The sequence below is a fragment of the Cydia strobilella genome, chromosome 6 (assembly GCF_947568885.1).
Source record: "Cydia strobilella chromosome 6, ilCydStro3.1, whole genome shotgun sequence".
Lineage (NCBI taxonomy): Eukaryota > Metazoa > Arthropoda > Insecta > Lepidoptera > Tortricidae > Cydia > Cydia strobilella.
Genome location: NC_086046.1, coordinates 11,150,243 through 11,167,564, shown reverse-complemented (window position 1 = coordinate 11,167,564; position 17,322 = coordinate 11,150,243). Strand labels below are relative to the sequence as shown.

Below are 17,322 nucleotides of genomic sequence, written 5' to 3'. Positions count from 1 at the left end.
AAACACGCCAATATATGCGTGTTTTTTGGACCTATCCAAGGCGTTTGATCTGGTTGCGTACGACATGCTTTGGGGTAAATTAGAAAAAACAGGTTTGCCGAAAGAATATATTAATCTTTTAAAGTACTGGTACAGCAACCAGATCAATCGGGTGAGATGGGCAGGAGTAGACTCTGATGAGTATAGGCTTCAGTGTGATGTGAGACAGGGGGGGCTTTCCTCACCTGTCCTCTTTAACTTATATGTGAACGAGTTAATCGGGGAGCTCAGCAGCATGCGTATAGGTTGTCATATTGGTCAGGCTTGCTTCAACAATATAAGTTACGCCGATGATATGGTGCTGCTGGGCCCCTCGGTTGACTCGATCAGGAAACTACTTGCGAGGTGCGAGGCATACGCTGACCGGCATGGTCTTAGGTACAATGCAGGAAAAAGTGAGGTCATGGTATTCAAGACACGAAAGTATAACCCGACCACTGTGCCTAGAATTGTGCTGGGAGGCGTACCCCTTAATGTGGTAAACAAATTTAAATATCTGGGTCATGTAATTAATAATGAACTAAGAGATGATTTAGACATAGAGAGAGAAAGGAGGGCAATGTTTATAAGAGGCAACATGCTTGCCCGCAGATTCGCACGGTGTAATAAGCAAGTAAAGCTGACGCTATTTAGAGCGTATTGTCAGACGTTTTACACGTGCGGTCTGTGGGCAAGTTTTACACAAAGGGCCTACAACACGTTGCGAGTCCAGTACAATAATGTCCTTAGGATGCTGTTAAGGCTGCCGAGGCACTGTAGTGCGTCAGGCATGTTCGCCGAGGCGCGAACGGACGACTTCTATGCCATTAGACGGAAGAGAGTGGCCTCATTACTCCGACGTGTGCGCGGCAGCACTAACAGCATGCTAAGGGCGCTAGCCGAGCGCCTTGACTGCCCGCTCATTAGGTACTGGACAGAAGTAGTCATTGGTAGGTCTAAGTAGATATAGGTTACTAACATAGTATTAAGGCTAAAATGTTACTAACAAAATATGGATCGCTTTTGATCTGAAATAAATAATTTTTATTTTATTTTATTTATACGGGTAAAACTGAGAACCTGCTTTAAAAAAAATGCGCTTACGAGAATACCTATTATAGGCTTACCTATAAAAATATGAATGTTGAAGTATTTTACTTACCCGAATAGGTATTTGTTCAGGGTTCCAATAAAACACTTCTCTCACTCTTTTATTAAACGGAAACGCCATGGCGTTGACTTTGGTGCGCCAGGCTAGGTGCGCTCCATAGTTGCTGCCGATGACCAGATCTCTCGCCACGCACGACGACACAAACGCCAGGAGCGAGATGATTGTAATTAGTTTCATAATAATATTGCAATACAAAAACACTGGATATGGATATCTGCACAAACGTCTGTGCCCGTGATTCAGCGCGTATGACACGCTTTGTATTTTATGGTAGGTAATCACTCATATCATGTCGCTTCTCGCGTTATCTGCGCTCAAACGAGACGAGGAATTTTTATTTGTAACTGTTTGTTTACAATTTTAGATAAAAGTTCCCGGGAAAAACGTGGTTCATGTTTTTTTTTCAGATAATTCGGGTAATTATCATTATTTGAGTCCATATCATATTTATAAAGGTTGTAAATACTCTCTTGAAGTAAACGATGAAAGTGAGGCATAAAGTGATGTGATAAGAATGACAAGGTATAAATAACATTAGGTTCAAGAAACAAAGATGACACTTCGTTTGGGAAGTCTTTTTAATAGTCATAGGGGACAAAATAACAGAGCTTGTTACATGTCATATGAAGATTGTTGTATGTTTTGATAACATTTCTATATAATTTGCAGTAGGCAATAACATTAGATATAACGTTTGAAGAGGTATGTTGAGATACAATCGAAATATTTGTAAAGAAATTGGGAGTTACGATGAAACATATATTTAGTCTGGGAACTTTGAAAATGCCTTATGGGTTTAGAAGGGTGTGTGTTCACATATATTTATCCCTGTTTACCCTAGCCCAAAGAACTCAGACTGCATACCCATTTTAACGTTTTATATGAATAAATACTATAGTACCATAACCCTAAACGTTTCTAGAACTTCGAATTTGTTTCAATAGCTACACAATGTCTAATCCGATAACCATAATATATTATTGAAGAACGTACACATATACACCATTAATAATCTACTAAGTATTTAAGTAACTGGAGACCCCGAGACATTTTAGAGATCTACAAACATCTACACACGCACAACAAGTTTAAGGCTCGTATTCATTTATTCTCAGAAACAGTTTAATTCATTTTACGAGTAAGTAAGTATACAAATAACCACAGTTACCATATATTGTATCCCGATGTAGTCAAATTACACAGAACTAACTTGCATGGCGGCGAAACGAGGAGTAGTCTCCATGTCCAGAGAGTCGGTGGTGACTTGCGACCGACTGTCGGAATTTTCAGTACTATTATGGGCGGAGTTTAAGGAGGCTTTGTCATCTTTTATACTACCATTCGCATCTGTTATATCGACAGAGCTCGTTTTCGTTTGTGTTTCAACCATGTCCCCGCCTCCACTGATAGAATTCCAGATACCTTTGGAAGTCTCTTTGAGGGTTACTTTCTTTTCGGTAGCAGGTTTGTCTTTAGTGTCTTTGGTCTTTTTGCCGAGCACGGTGAACCCGCCCAGCTTCTGTTTGGAGCTGCGGATGCCGGCGCCGCGCTGGATGGGCGCGGAGTCCGCCTCGCCCTCCTCAGTGATCGATGTCAGCATGTCGGTCGACTCAGTGACCACTACTTGACCGGCTTGTATGGGAATGTCATCTGGAAATAAAAAAATAACCGTATATATTTGCGATATTTATAAAATTATACCGACGCGACGTTGATTTTGGTCCAATATTTGAGTACATTACATATCTAGGGCGGCAAAGTAAAGAACCTCTCAGATCGCAGTCATTCATCGTCAGAAGTTCAGAACTAACAAAACTGATATCAATAGGTAAAGTTTGAACGTGTATAACGAAGTAATTTGAGGTATTTTTACTATAATTGCCACCCGTGATGTTCAGAAAGAAAGAAGCCATTCCTGTGGGTCTTTTATTGGAACTTTTTATCGTTTATCGATGTGGATAAGATGGCACTCACAACTCGGCCAGGATGGCTGCGGGAGCAGTTAGAGACCACGAGTGGAAGTGAGAAGCTGCGATCAGACCTCTTGTTTCCACTTATGGCGACTCGCTGCGCCGCCTTGCATACGTAGATACCATGCATTTATTATCCACAACGACAATATAGGACTAGAGTTATTAGGTATACATATAGTTTAAAAAATAATATTGGCAACTGATATGGACACGAGTACGTCGGAATAAGCTGAAGACAGATATTTTAGTGGAAAGCACAAATTGATTAGTATGATTAGGAACGACGAATAACACTTACTTACCAAAGTGATAATACATACTTTCGGTTTATGCAGGGAATATTTTTTTCTACAATACGAATATATGCAGGTATGCTTGCGTAATCTTGCAATGCTGAATTGCTAATTATTGCAATAATACGTAAAGAGAAGACAACGACAATTATGGAATTGATGCAGCTCGCTCATATAGTTAATGTCATATTAACCTGGCTTTCCTTAAGAATATCAAAACCGGTACTATGACGCAGCATTTTATCGTTTTGTTAAGAATAATTAAATTAAAACTATTTGAAAGCTAAATAAGTCTCAAAAGGGTTAATTTGCCGTGCCCTGAGCCTCTCAACTTTATAAGGTTGTTGGTAACTTTTAACTACCGCTTATTGAACACATATTTAGTGATTATAACGGGTCAGCGGGTCACCATCGATGGTGCAGGCAGGGGTTCGGGCAGACCGAAAAGAAGATGGCGGGACGACTTAGACGCATTATATCTGGATTGGCGGGAAAGTACAAACAACAGGGTTGAATGGAGGAAGGGAGGGGAGGGCTTTGCCCAGCAGTGGGACACTAAACCAGGCTAACAAAAATATAAAATTACATTATTTTTATCTTATCCGACGTTTTAGCTGGAAATAATGAAATTATATCACGTTATAATCACTAAATAGGATTTTGGTTTTAACAAAGAGTACGTCATCTGGCATACAGCGTAAGTGCTACTTAGGTACTGTCGTATTAATAACTATAGTAACAGTAACTAATAACGAAAAGTTAATCGATAGGCAATCAATACCTATATCACTTCGACCTGAAAGTGTGATACTGATACCCAATTTTAGTTATTGACTAATAGATACTTATTCAGTTCTAAGTTGTTATCATGTGAAGTGAGCTTACTACGGCCTAAGGTACATAGGTAATATAGGGATTTACGGGGCATACCTGGGGCAAAAATAAAGTTTTTATAAGAATTAGGCAAGTTGCAGAAACAAAATATTTCCCTTATTTCATTTCTTTTATATCTGCAATTAAAATACATACATAATTTGAACTTTAAACTGTTTTAGTCTACCCGGTGTGAACTGATGAAGGTGTTACCTATTTTGTATAATGTGACTAATTAATGTGAGATAATCTGTACTTAAGTACGAGTATATCTGTGTAATGTATATTGGGGTTATTCCGTAAACGGGAGAGAGGGAGACCTAAATTAAGTGATACTGGACGGACGGATGCTGCAGTTAATCGGGAAGATTGGAACTTGGAAGTCTAGGGGGAGGCCTTTGCCCAGCAGTGGGACACTTTATAGGCTCGTAAAAAAAGTGATACTAATACACTGGCAACAAAATTCTAAACGCCATGTTTGTCTGACCTTGCCGTTCGCTCCAGTCGGTAGCATTAGGTGTATGTGAACTGTGGTCAAAATTTCGAGCCAACTGCTGTTTGTTATTGTTTAGTTAACATCCTAACTTTATGACTTACGAGTCCAAACACGAACATTACTCTCAAGTCTCTCAACTCACCCAAAAGCATTAGGAATAACTCCAGTACACTTTAGTACAACCAGTACAAAGAGAAAGAGCTAAGTCACAGATGGCTAAGTGGTAAGTGGACAGTGTCCCCGACGATGTTCACACGCTCTAGCTCTTTGAACAATAAAGTTATGCATAGACTTGTTTGTACTGGTATAGATGGAATCATATCAATTGAGCTAATGCACTTACCTGTTTACTCAAAGAGTCTCAAGAATACAATGCCATTGAGTGATAAACCACAAATTAGGATAACTACCTCGGATAACAGATTATAACCGTTTTATCTTATCTTATCTTATCTTTATTTGCATTTTACAACCGTCGACACCCAAAACGAATGCACTCTGTAGAAAACCATTTGTTACAACATGTTTTTAGACCATTTTAACCCCATTCAACAAGGAATAAGGTTAAAAGTTAAATATACATGCAATGCACTTCTAACTTATTTTGTAAGTAACTAGTTGGCGGCTACGAGAACAAAAGCAGATAATAGTATTGTAATAATACAATGCCATTGTTAATACAGGTAAGTGCATTAGCGCAGTTGATATGATTCGATCTATACTAAGTGACCAGACGACCTACCTATAGTTAACCATATGTAGGTAATGTACGCTTAATTAATATGTAATGCAATTAGGTATAGTCGATTGAGCGATGTGAAACTGTCAACAATGTGGGATAAATTTTGTGTTTAATGATGAGATTTGACAAATGGACGACGTTGAAACTAGTCACACACAAATGCTTAACTTTTAACTGTTCTGTGCATTGCAAATGATGTGTTTACATAGACATTTATTGAAATAATACCCACTTTATTAAAAGAGTAATCAAAGTAATTGAGTTACTATAATGTGTCTATACGTCACTCAGAGATTCAGTAGAGCTGTATACACATTGCGAAGATTTTATACTTTGTGACTTATTCAGAGTCAATTTAAAATAATCCCCATCAAATATCTTAAACACTCCGTCCGAGACTCGCGAAAGTGAACGCATTGTATCCTCGTTGGGAAATATGTACTTATTCCAAAACGCGTCTTCAATACTATGAGGCCATGAGCATTCGTCTGGCAGCATGCAAAAAGTGTGACGCTCCTCTGTCAGTAAATCATGAAAAAAACCAAATAATGAGATCAAACAATTTTACTGATTAGAGATTAAAATTGTTTAGCAGTTTGAACGTCACCCTGTCACAGTTAGTTAATAAGGAATAAATTAGTTCAATCTATGTTATTGAACCCTTAAAAATGTCAAGTACCTATTTGACGACATAATGACGGTAAAAGGTTTAATATAATGTTTAGTTGGGGAAAGCGAAACTTTAATGCTCTTCTTTTTTATTTCATTAGGTATTTTAATGGTTAAAATGTAAAAAAAACTGCTTTCCGCGACCAAACACTTGTTTAACTCTATTTTATAATGTATGAATGAGCTCTGTATTTACCTGGTAGTTTCTTTGTCCGGAAGGATGCATTAGTAATCATAGACTTGGACATAGTAACCGTTGTGGTGGCCGGCGAGAGAGCCACACTGATGCCCATCGGGCCATCACATGGTTGTCCTGTAAACCATTACATTTTTTTTAATAACTTTTTCTTATGTAACTAAAGTACAAAAAATATAACAACTGTCACTTAGTGATCTAGAGCTTTATTAAACCATAGTAAAATTTAATTTACCTGATGGATTATTCTTTAAGGAGTTCATGACAGCACTTGTAACCAACATGACATCAGGAAACAGCTCATATTGAGCCCTTTGATCAATGTCCTTAACAGCTTGAAAAGCTAATGTATAGAACTCGTTGAACATTGCAAAGTATGCTCCTTGTACCATCTCCAACAAAAGGTTGTTTGAAACTGGAATTCTTGGTGTATTTTTAGTTGAAGTTGATGCAGTGCCCAATCTTTTATGGAAACCCTGAGTAACTATTCTGTAAGTTGAGTTAAAATAATTATTAAATTAGTCAGTGCAAATAATACAATGTTCCTATATCTGCCGGTTAAATTGTACCTGGAGGCTGCAATACAGAAATGTCTCAATGCTAATTTGGGCAATAAACTCAAGTGCCGGTTATAGATGAAGTAAAGCGCAGCCATCACTTTGGGTCGATTCTGTGCATTGATGACATCTACTTGTGGAAGAGGACCCCAGGTCACAAGTTTCGTGTTGCATTCTTCCCATCTCCTTAAAGCACTTTCTGTCAGAAATTGGGCGCCTAGTGTGAGGGGCTATAAATTATAAAAGAATATATTAAAGGCTATGTTTTGCGGCTCATTAAGACATTGCGAGAGTTGGCATGCGAGTTTTGTTACATTGCGGTAATAGGGGGTATTACTGCAATGTTCTGCCACCAGAGTGCAGCAGTAGCCCGTTTAGTAAACCATAGAGTAACTTATACATACTCTGCCTTTAACAGTTTTTTGACAAGTTTTCAGAGACAATAAAATATGACATTGATGCACCAAGGCGGTTTGTTTGCAGAGAACCTACCGGGAAACGCGAAAACGAAATTTCGCTATCTTCTTCTTTATCGCTCGAATATGCAAGAGTGACAGAGATGTTAGATAACGAATTTCGATTTAGTTGTTTTGTTTCGCGTAATATTCCCTATTCCGAATTTAAACTGTTGGGAGTTATATTGACATTAAGCTAATTTTACCGTTTAACTATGTATTTCAACGCAATAATGCAATGTGAATACGTTGAAAATGGAGACCTGGGCTCTAAGAAACATGTCGCGTGAGTGACTAAAACACGCAAGTGAAACCGTAAAATCAGCTAATCGCGGTACCTATTTGATTTATAAATTGTCAGCAATGTAGCATTATTTGTATGCAAGTTCTCACACTGCACTGCAGCCTCTTTCTGTTTGTTCACATATAATATACACAAATTGATATTTAAATAAATACCTCATGATAAATTGATGCTTGGGCTAAGGATGGCAGTCTAAATGATACTACTCTAGGTTTTCCTGCTTCATCTACCACTTCAAAATTGTATAAACCTAAAAGCATAAAACATATGTTGTTAAGAGTTTCTGGAAATATAGTATTCTAACATTGCTTAGTATAAAAAAAAATACTTATTTACCAATCAGCAGAGTTTCAATACATCTCAAAGACTTCTTATTACCCTGAGCCACTGAGCTGAGATATGTATAGATAAGAGTTGGTACAAACTGAAGAGTAAATCTTTGTAACTCAACTTCTTTAGACCTATAAAAACTAAATAGCTGTATGCAGACATTTTCTAGCATCTGAAAAAAAAAAATATCTGTTTGAAAATCAATGCAATATCAATTTAGATGTGTAGTGTGTACAGTGCAACACAAGTACACTTTAACATAAAATAATAATTAATAAATATTACACAAAGGTCATAATTACACAAATTGACTAAGTCCCATAGTAAGCTCAATAAGGCTTGTGTAATGTATAAATACTTAAATACATAGCAAACACCCATGACTCAGAACATGTATGTGACTTCAATGGTTTGATGAATGACCTGTGTAAATTTAATTTAAATAGTGTTTTATTTTTAAGCACATTAAATTTATATAATATCATTCAAAATATTTAACACCATTCTAGATTAACCAATTTATTGTTTATTTTAAACTTTATTGGACATAAAAAAGTACAACAGGCGTACTTAATGCCTCTAGGCCTTCTCTACCACTCAACCATAGGGCAAAACAATAATTTAATTTATCAATAAAATTATTTAGTTACATTTCCCTGTTTCAAATTAGGTTTTAAGGTGACAGAATATATAAAATACAAAACACCCGGAATACTTTCTTGTATATGTTTCATTAAAATAAAATAAACTAAACAAATTCATTAATAGGTAATTAATATCTTCTGTTTAGAAATATGTTTCTATGTAGTGTATAGTTATACCTAAAAATACCAGGTTATAAATGTGAACAGCCTGCAGTGATATTAGTCAGGTTACTATAATAGATACATCCTGTGACAATGCAATGCTATAGTGCAACTAATAACAACTCTGTTTATCTTTATTACTCAACTGATATTTTCAACAAGTGTAAAGTAAGAAACAAACCATTAATTAGCATACCGACTAAAAATTTCAAGGTTTCTTATTGAACACAAGGTTAAACCACATATGTTTATTACAAAATACCTGTTCATATTGTGCCTCATTTTCCTTTTCCTTGGCATTAGTGGTATCGGTGTCGACTTCACGGTAGAAGAGGTTAAAAATGGCAGTTGCTATTTCATGGTTATGCTCGTGCTCTGCTGCAAAGCTTTTTATTTCATTATCTTGTAATGACGCGTATTCGCTCAACCATTCATTTATGAGGTGCTTCCAGTCGGACATTATTGTTTTGGTTAAAGCTCTGGAAACATATGACCTACATTTTATATAAATAAATTGCAATTAATTGTGTGTGTGTGCGTGTTAGTGTGTGTGTGTGTGTGAGGTGATACGTATTTATACTACTAATAGCATTAGAATATTCTAAAACCTGTGATACTTTCGACACTAATACTAATTTAAGTGCATCCGTAAAGAAGCGAGCAAGAATGTAAGTGCATCCGTAGGTACTGTAGAGGTAAAGCTGTGAGTAATGATTGCTTCATCACAATACATCATCCATGTCCCTGAGTTTTATGAACACACTCTCTTCAATTGGTAAGGAAATGCGAACAAAAATTAAGATATTTCTACAAACAGCATCACACATCTTCTTACATTGCGGAATGGGATGTTAATTAAATTTAGAATGCCTAATACCTGTTATTTGCTAACTACAGTACACAAGTAGACATGACTGATCCTTACCAAATAACAAGCGCATTAACATAGGTATTTATTTCTAGTCCAGGTAATATCAATTATTAACTGAATAAATATTCTCCTGCTCTGCAATTTATCATTTTTAATTATTTTACTTTACTAATTATTGGAATTTGACTATAATTTGTAAATTGACTACTCGTCCATCTGTCAAACTTGACGGTTGCTTGACATTTTTTTTTTACCATAGAGTGAAATATTTCTCTTTTTAATATAATAGGTTTATAGACGGTCGCACCGGGCCGCGAACTTGCTGCGGTACGGCGTACGTTCGATCGTGTGTAAGATAGTCCGCCGTAAGTCCGTCAAGGACACAGCTACAAGTAAGAGCTAGTAAGAGTTATTTTGACCGCACCAAGGTCGCAGTCCGGTGCGGCCGTCTGTAAGCAATGACGCATTGTGCCAGTCTACCAGTGCGGCACATCATGTGTTAGATCAAATCCGGTTGTGTGGACGCAACGCCAATTTGGCTTGCCGATTTCGATCGCCGATTACAACAGATATTACCGATAAAATGGAGGTGCGGACACAAGAATAGCAACTTGTGACGCTAGTATCGCGTTTGGGGGCATTTTTTTAAAATTTAGTGCTCAAATATTAAAACCTGACCAGAAATATATGATCATACGCCATGTTGCGGAATTTCATTGGAACTAATTTCTTACACTGGCAATAATTTTAATGATAGGTTGTCACTGTCTCAGAATAATGACTAAAGCATAGAAGTCGGGCAAAAATGCTTCGCAAATATGTATACCCGTACTTTACTTCCTTACGAATTAGATAATGTGCCGAAAAGAGATGCATATATGCTTGTTATTTCTCATTTACGTACGGTGTCATAAGTTTGATAATTTGCTAGGGATGTAACTGTGTCGACTTTTTATATCGATAAATTATGCATAAGTTTATGTGCCGTGTAAAAGAATAATCACGAAATTGGCAAATTGATAATAGTCTGGCTAATGAAAGTTGAACCTGAAAAAACGCGGCTATTTCAAGAAATCTGTAGCAGGCGGCTCGTTGAAATGAAATGAAATGAAATGCGTGAAATACAAGGATTGCATAACTTTTATACTTTTTATAATTTTCATATTCTAAAAATCATTAAAAAGTATAAAAATTATGCAATCCTTGGAATCAAAGAGCCGCCTGATATGAGGATTAATGCATGTACCGAATATAGCTTTTATCTCATTTGCAGTCTACCACTCAGAACCGTCTAACTATACCTCTCGTTTTTTTATCATTAGAAAGAAGGCGAGCGATCTTAACGTGTCGTTTTATCGAAAAACACTTTGAAAATAAGTCACAACAAATATAATATACGATAATTTACATACTTTTGCTTTCATAAGTAAAATATTGCTATATTTATAAAAAAAACTTGTCAACAAAAAGACACGTGGAAATGGTTTACCGTTTTTTCTAATGCTAAAAGACTAAGTATAGTTTCTAGTCATGTACAGTCAGCTGCAGAGAAAAGGCACCCCCCCCCTGCATACAAAGTTCTGTAAATTAGTATGGACGTGGGGTACCTTTTCTCTGCAGCTGACTGTAGCAAATAGGAAATGAAAAAAAAAAAAACGTTCGTGTAATATATTTTTTTATTTAATAATAGGGAATATTACGCGAAACTCGGCGTAGGTGGCGCCACTATCACAATCTGAGGGTCTATCGCGAAACAAGAAAATCGAACTTTCGTTATCTAACATCTGTTACTCTTGCGTATTCGAGCGATAAAGAGGCAGCTAGATAACGAAATTTCGGATTCGAGTTTTCCGGTAGGTCCCCTGAAAACTTGTCAAAAACCTGTTAAAGGTACAGTATGAATAAGTTACTCTACGGTGCACTAAAAAAGCTAGTGCTGCACTCTGGTGGCAGAACATTGCAGTAATATCCCCTCGTCCTTTGGAAATCTGAAATAAAAAGTTGAGTTTTGTGACCAACAATATTAATAAAAGGAACATTCATCAATGATCATTAATGTCTTTTTTATTAGGGTTCCGTACCCAAAGGGTAAAAACGGGACCCTATTACTAATACTTTGCTGTCCGTCTGTCTGTCACCAGGCTGTATCTCATGAACCGTGATAGCTAGACAGTTGAAATTTTCACAGATGATGTATTTCTGTTGCCGCTATAACAACTAATACTAAAAAGTACGGTCCCCTTGGTGCGCGCGTCCGACCCGCACTTGATCGGTTTTTAGTATTAAACAATAGTCTGGCAAACACAATCTGTCAGTAAGTAAGAACAAATAAAACGATAGGTACAGTCGAAGGCAAAAATATCGATCCAGACAAATGGCTTAAAAATATGTGAACACGATTTTATTGTCTGAGCGTACACATATTTTTAAGACTGGGAATGTATATATATTTATGCCCTTGACTGTACTCATCAATTAAAATGAGACAGTCCTGGGCCAAACTATAAGAAAGCTGTAAATGTCGATAGGTTATTGATCTGAGGTCGATACATCACTATGCCAAAAATATAACCTTTCATACTTAGCAGAAAAGTTCGAAAATATATGCAAAAATCTATATAGACTTGAATGCAAGTAATCATTACATAAACAACATATCGATTTCTATGTTTAGGGTCAGGTCCTATAAATTAATTTCTTCAAAATTGAACAAAACTCACCGATTAAAGGTTATCGGTTCGTGCGTATTTTCTTTTCTTCCTGTATGCGATTTACAGCCCTCGATCACACAAGACATTATCACAAAGGGAACTTCAAACCATTACAAATAAAAACTCAGCACGTTTTCCAACAATCTTTCAAGAATAGCAACAATATAATTAAAATAAACCAAGATGACCGCTGAAACATCCCGAAATATTTCAACTAAAATAATACGACTATGTCAAGTTGTTACAGTTGACACCTACCTGTGAAATAACGAACATATATTTTATTTGGCTGGATTATATTATAGAACCACATAGGACTATTTGACATTTCCCTCAGTTCATCTTATGACAATACTGAAAAAAACGAAAGAACTTGCGGATTGTTGTCTCACTCACTCATAGACAAAAAGTAATAACGTGTTGTGAATACGATATCTTTTACCAAGCTTTTATTTTTGCCCGGCTTCTTTGCTTTAGTCATTATTCTGAGGTCACTGTTGTGAGTGTCATTGTGGCGGTTTACTGGAATAATGCTTAACTGTTGAATATCAAATAATAAATGACAAAAATGCCCAAAACTATACAGTCCGGAGCGGAACATTGTTAATAATGTAAATAATACTGCTGGAAAAGAACAGTTCGGGAAATTAATCTATTTCACTACGAAACATTTCTAAATTACCATCAGAGCTGACAGGTAAACAAATCAAAATGTCATTATAGTCTGGTTATTACGACTTAGTTATTGTAGTGTTATGTTATACATGCGAGGAAACACAGTAACAAAAATGAATTTGAATATGAAAAATATTTACTATGGACTTTGGAGACGATCAATCTTGTTAATTGACAATGTAGCAGAACCTATGTAAGGTTACGGAATATATACCACACACACATATATGTAACATGACCATCATCATCATCATCATCATGTGGCCTTTTGGTGATCCAATCTTGGATGTAGGCCTTGAATAGAGTAACATGATAGACAAAATATTTTTTCAGCTATAGAGCTGAGCTGAGCTGATGGTGTGGCTAATAGTCACACCATCTGGTATGTAACGGCTAAATTAAATATATGTAAATTTATATAAATTTCTAGGTAAATCGGAGGCATCGATAACGCGGATTACGAGAGAAGGTTGTACCTCCTGAGGTTTTATGCAAACCAAAAAAAAAAGAAGATGCAATTAGATGATTTTGACCTATGTGGTGATACGTAAGAAAATACATGAATTATATACGGAAAAAAAATACCGTCTATAAAAAAAAGTGTAGACCAAATAAGTATATGGGTTCTGATTTTGATTACGGTGAATAAAAGTAGATGTAAGTCAAACGAGTTGCCAATCCACATTGTTCAGACTATACTGAACTGTTGCCATATAAATGAGAATAATAGCGCCCTCTTGACAATGATCATATATTCCTGGTCAGGCTTTACCATAAATCTAACATTGGAGATTGACGCCAATTTCTTTTCACATCAAACCGGTCGATATGATCATCCCATCTGGACTCTTCTTCAACCACACAACCATGGAGACTATATAAAGGAGCCAAATCTCTATGCATGAAAAGTGCCCATCAAAAAACAGTAATTAGGCGGCGCCACCATACACCGAAATATGGTTCATGTTATACTCATGTCCCAGAGCCTAACTAGCGCCACCGGAGAGATTGGGAACTATTATTTAAAGCTGAAAGCGGCCACTTTTGCAACAATTCTGCCATAAGAGATTGGCGTCCTTTCTATACCATCCATACACACAACTTTGCAAACGTTCCAATTTACGGTTGTGCCAACTGCCACGTAATATAGTCAACTGTCAATTGGTTGTCAAAGTCAAGTCATATTCTCAATTTCTCATAGTTGTACTTGTATTTCCTGTCATTCGTTTGTAATAAATTATAGTATTAAGTTTTTATCTTGTCTTTAATAAACTAATGTTATGGGTTCTTCCCAAAGCACTGAAGTTCCAGGAGGCGGCTCGGAAGGGTATCATGTTTTACGGGTTGGTACCGATTATTGCCTTGGTATTGCTTACATTTCGATGCGTTCATCAAATTTTAACACGTCAATGTTTTGATTATGTAGGTTCAGGATGGCTCTCCAGGTCAAATCGCCGGACTTGAAGCGTTTTTCGATTTTATAGTTGCAATAGAAAATGTTCGATTAGATCAGGACAATGACACTTTAAAGGAATTACTTAAGAAAAATGTTGGATGCACAATAAAAATGATGGTATACAGCAGTAAAAGCCAATCCGTGAGAGAGATAATGATACAGCCTAGAGCAGACTGGGGTGGCCAGGGGCTACTTGGTGTCAGTATAAGGTTCTGTTCTTTTGAAGGAGCCAATGAGAATGTGTGGCATGTTTTGGTAAGTACCTAATTAATGTTTGATAGGTAGTAACCATAATTTGGCTATAATGTTAGTATACTTTTTATATTGGTTTGTGTTTTGTAGGAAGTACATCCATCATCACCAGCAGAGTTAGCAGGATTAAGGCCATTCTCTGATTATATAATTGGAGCTGATTCAATCATGCATGAAAGCGAAGACCTATTCACCCTTATAGAAGCTCACGAGGGAAGGGCCCTGAAGTTGTATGTGTACAATATTAATGATGACACATGCCGTGAGGTGCTCATCACCCCCAACTTGAGCTGGGGGGGTGAAGGTAGTCTTGGTTGTGGTATAGGTTATGGCTATTTGCACAGAATCCCAATTAGAAGTGCCCCTGTGGCACCAAGTCAAACACCATACACCAATACCCCTAAGGTGAGAGCTCCTGTTCCAGCTACTCCTATTGTAACTTCTGTTTAGATTTACTACACATTCAGCAGTAGTTATTTGTTCTTGACTGTACTATAAGGCCTATAAGTGTGTGGATAAACTTTTTGTTTTTACTTCTTTACATGGTTATTTGGTTGTCCTCTGTTACACTTCTGCTACCAACCATGTATTGTTGTTGGCTAAAAGGACAAAATAACAATGAGAAAAGTATTTGATTCACTCAAGTCCTACTCTTAATAGGTAATACTTATAGCACCAAAAAAGATTTACATGCCACAAAAAATTACAATGAAATGTAGGTAACATCGGGCTATTCTTTTATTATTTTGGTATTAAAATATGATTTTTATTACGTTATAGGTTCCATTACAATCTCCCGAAATCCAAAGTAACTTGGTTTCTGACATACAAAATTTGAACCTAAATGAAGACAAGACTCCTTTGATGAGAGCACCTCAAGCTTCTGCAGGTGTGCCAAGTGTGTCACCACCACCGTTCTTGTCTGGAGTTCCAATGGTTAACCCTGGGAGCTTTCCTGCCAGCAATGCACCACCAAGCAATCAGCATGAGCAGCTGAGTCAACAGCCATTACTACAGCACTACCCAACTTCTCAAGCTCACTCAATGGTTTCTAATATGGCTGCCTATTCTAGTAGTGAGTATAAATTATACATACTATTTTAGATCTAGTTTAGGTGATTCAATTGTCCAGAAATTGGTATTACATTTAGTATCTTCTTGCATAGGCTATAAGGTTGATACTTGAAGGGATTCCTGTGTTAACACTCATTGATCTGAGTTCTGTGTTTGTAAAAATAAAATAAAAAATAGAATATTGAAGTATTATAGAAATAGAAGGTTTCAAATTAAATATCCAAGAATAATTATGTATAAATAAATTATGATACATACCAAAAATGTAAATTTACAGACTTGGCTGACACAACTTTAACGAATTTGGGGAGCATACCGTCAGTGTCAAACATGCAACCCCCCGCGCCATTGCCGAGCTTGCCCGGGATTCCCATGAACCAGCCCCAGCCTTACATACCGATGATGCCTAACTACACTCAGTCACAAGTGCCCCCACCAGTTCCCATCCCTCAAACGGCTCCAAACTTAGTCCCAACGTTTGATATGAGTACCTTTGCGCCCGTTCAACCGCCGCCGATGTCGAGTGGGCTGCCAGTAGTTACGCCCGTGTCGTTACCAGGGATGCCTTCAATCACGGTCAGTGCAACACTGCCTGTCTCCACGATGCAAGAAATACACCACCAACAGACATTACAACAACCAGACTTACTGTCGTGAAAATACACAAATTTATTTTACATTAAGTACGCTGTAAATCAAATAGAAATATCGACAATTTTACGCATACTTTTATGTTACGTTATTATTTTAATATAAATATTATTATTTATAAATTAATTCTGGCAACTGTTGACTTATCAATGTTACCAATGTATTTCCGACTATAATTAGTGTGATAAAGACAGTATTGGCGTGTGAAAGATGAAATTCTGTCTGCCAAGAGTATAGATGAAATCATTGTGGCAATGACTTAACATCAGATTAGATTTTTTACAGCTGTAAATATTTTATTTGCATTTTTCTGACTAAAAATGGAAGGCAGTTTAGTACTTCATAACGCCAGCATTTTACAAAACAAGCCTCTCAAAGTAAGTGATGTGATGATAAGTCGAATCTACATTGTATACCTACCTACGGTATCCAGACATAATTATTTAGAATTTTTTAAATATTCCCATGTTTATGTTATCAATTATGTCGTGATTAAAATTAAAATGAAACGAAATATAAAATACGTTTTTCTTTACTATTTTTACATTTAAACTAACTAAACGTTTGTAATATGTGCCGTGCGCCGCTGTGAGTCAGTCGATCTTCATTTTAAGATAAATCGAATTCTCATACTGTCTTTAGCGACTGTGATCCACGAACACTCAGCCACTCAGCACGTCTATCTCATACAAACGCATATGATTTTCGCCTATTCGTTTTGCTGGTTTGCTAGCTTGTGTTAAAGTCGG

General features: G+C 36.7%; 2 protein-coding genes across 2 annotated transcripts; one reads left to right on the top strand and one right to left on the bottom strand.

The window, feature by feature from the left end:
* Positions 1–1,749: 1,749 nt before the first annotated feature.
* On the bottom strand, positions 1,750–9,973 carry LOC134742095 (hyccin). The gene is made up of 8 exons (XM_063675028.1): positions 9,809–9,973; positions 9,146–9,362; positions 8,084–8,249; positions 7,903–7,997; positions 7,001–7,218; positions 6,667–6,920; positions 6,432–6,548; positions 1,750–2,839 (listed from the first exon to the last, which is right to left on the bottom strand). Exons 2-8 carry the CDS (start codon positions 9,341–9,343, stop codon positions 2,385–2,387), a joined length of 1,503 nt encoding a protein of 500 aa, XP_063531098.1. The 5' UTR covers positions 9,344–9,362; positions 9,809–9,973; the 3' UTR covers positions 1,750–2,384.
* A 4,350-nt stretch (positions 9,974–14,323) lies between these two features.
* LOC134742094 (Golgi reassembly-stacking protein 2) lies at positions 14,324–16,708 on the top strand. Its single transcript, XM_063675027.1, has 5 exons — positions 14,324–14,483; positions 14,567–14,851; positions 14,939–15,253; positions 15,629–15,923; positions 16,200–16,708. Exons 1-5 carry the CDS (start codon positions 14,421–14,423, stop codon positions 16,577–16,579), a joined length of 1,338 nt encoding a protein of 445 aa, XP_063531097.1. The 5' UTR covers positions 14,324–14,420; the 3' UTR covers positions 16,580–16,708.
* Positions 16,709–17,322: the final 614 nt, after the last annotated feature.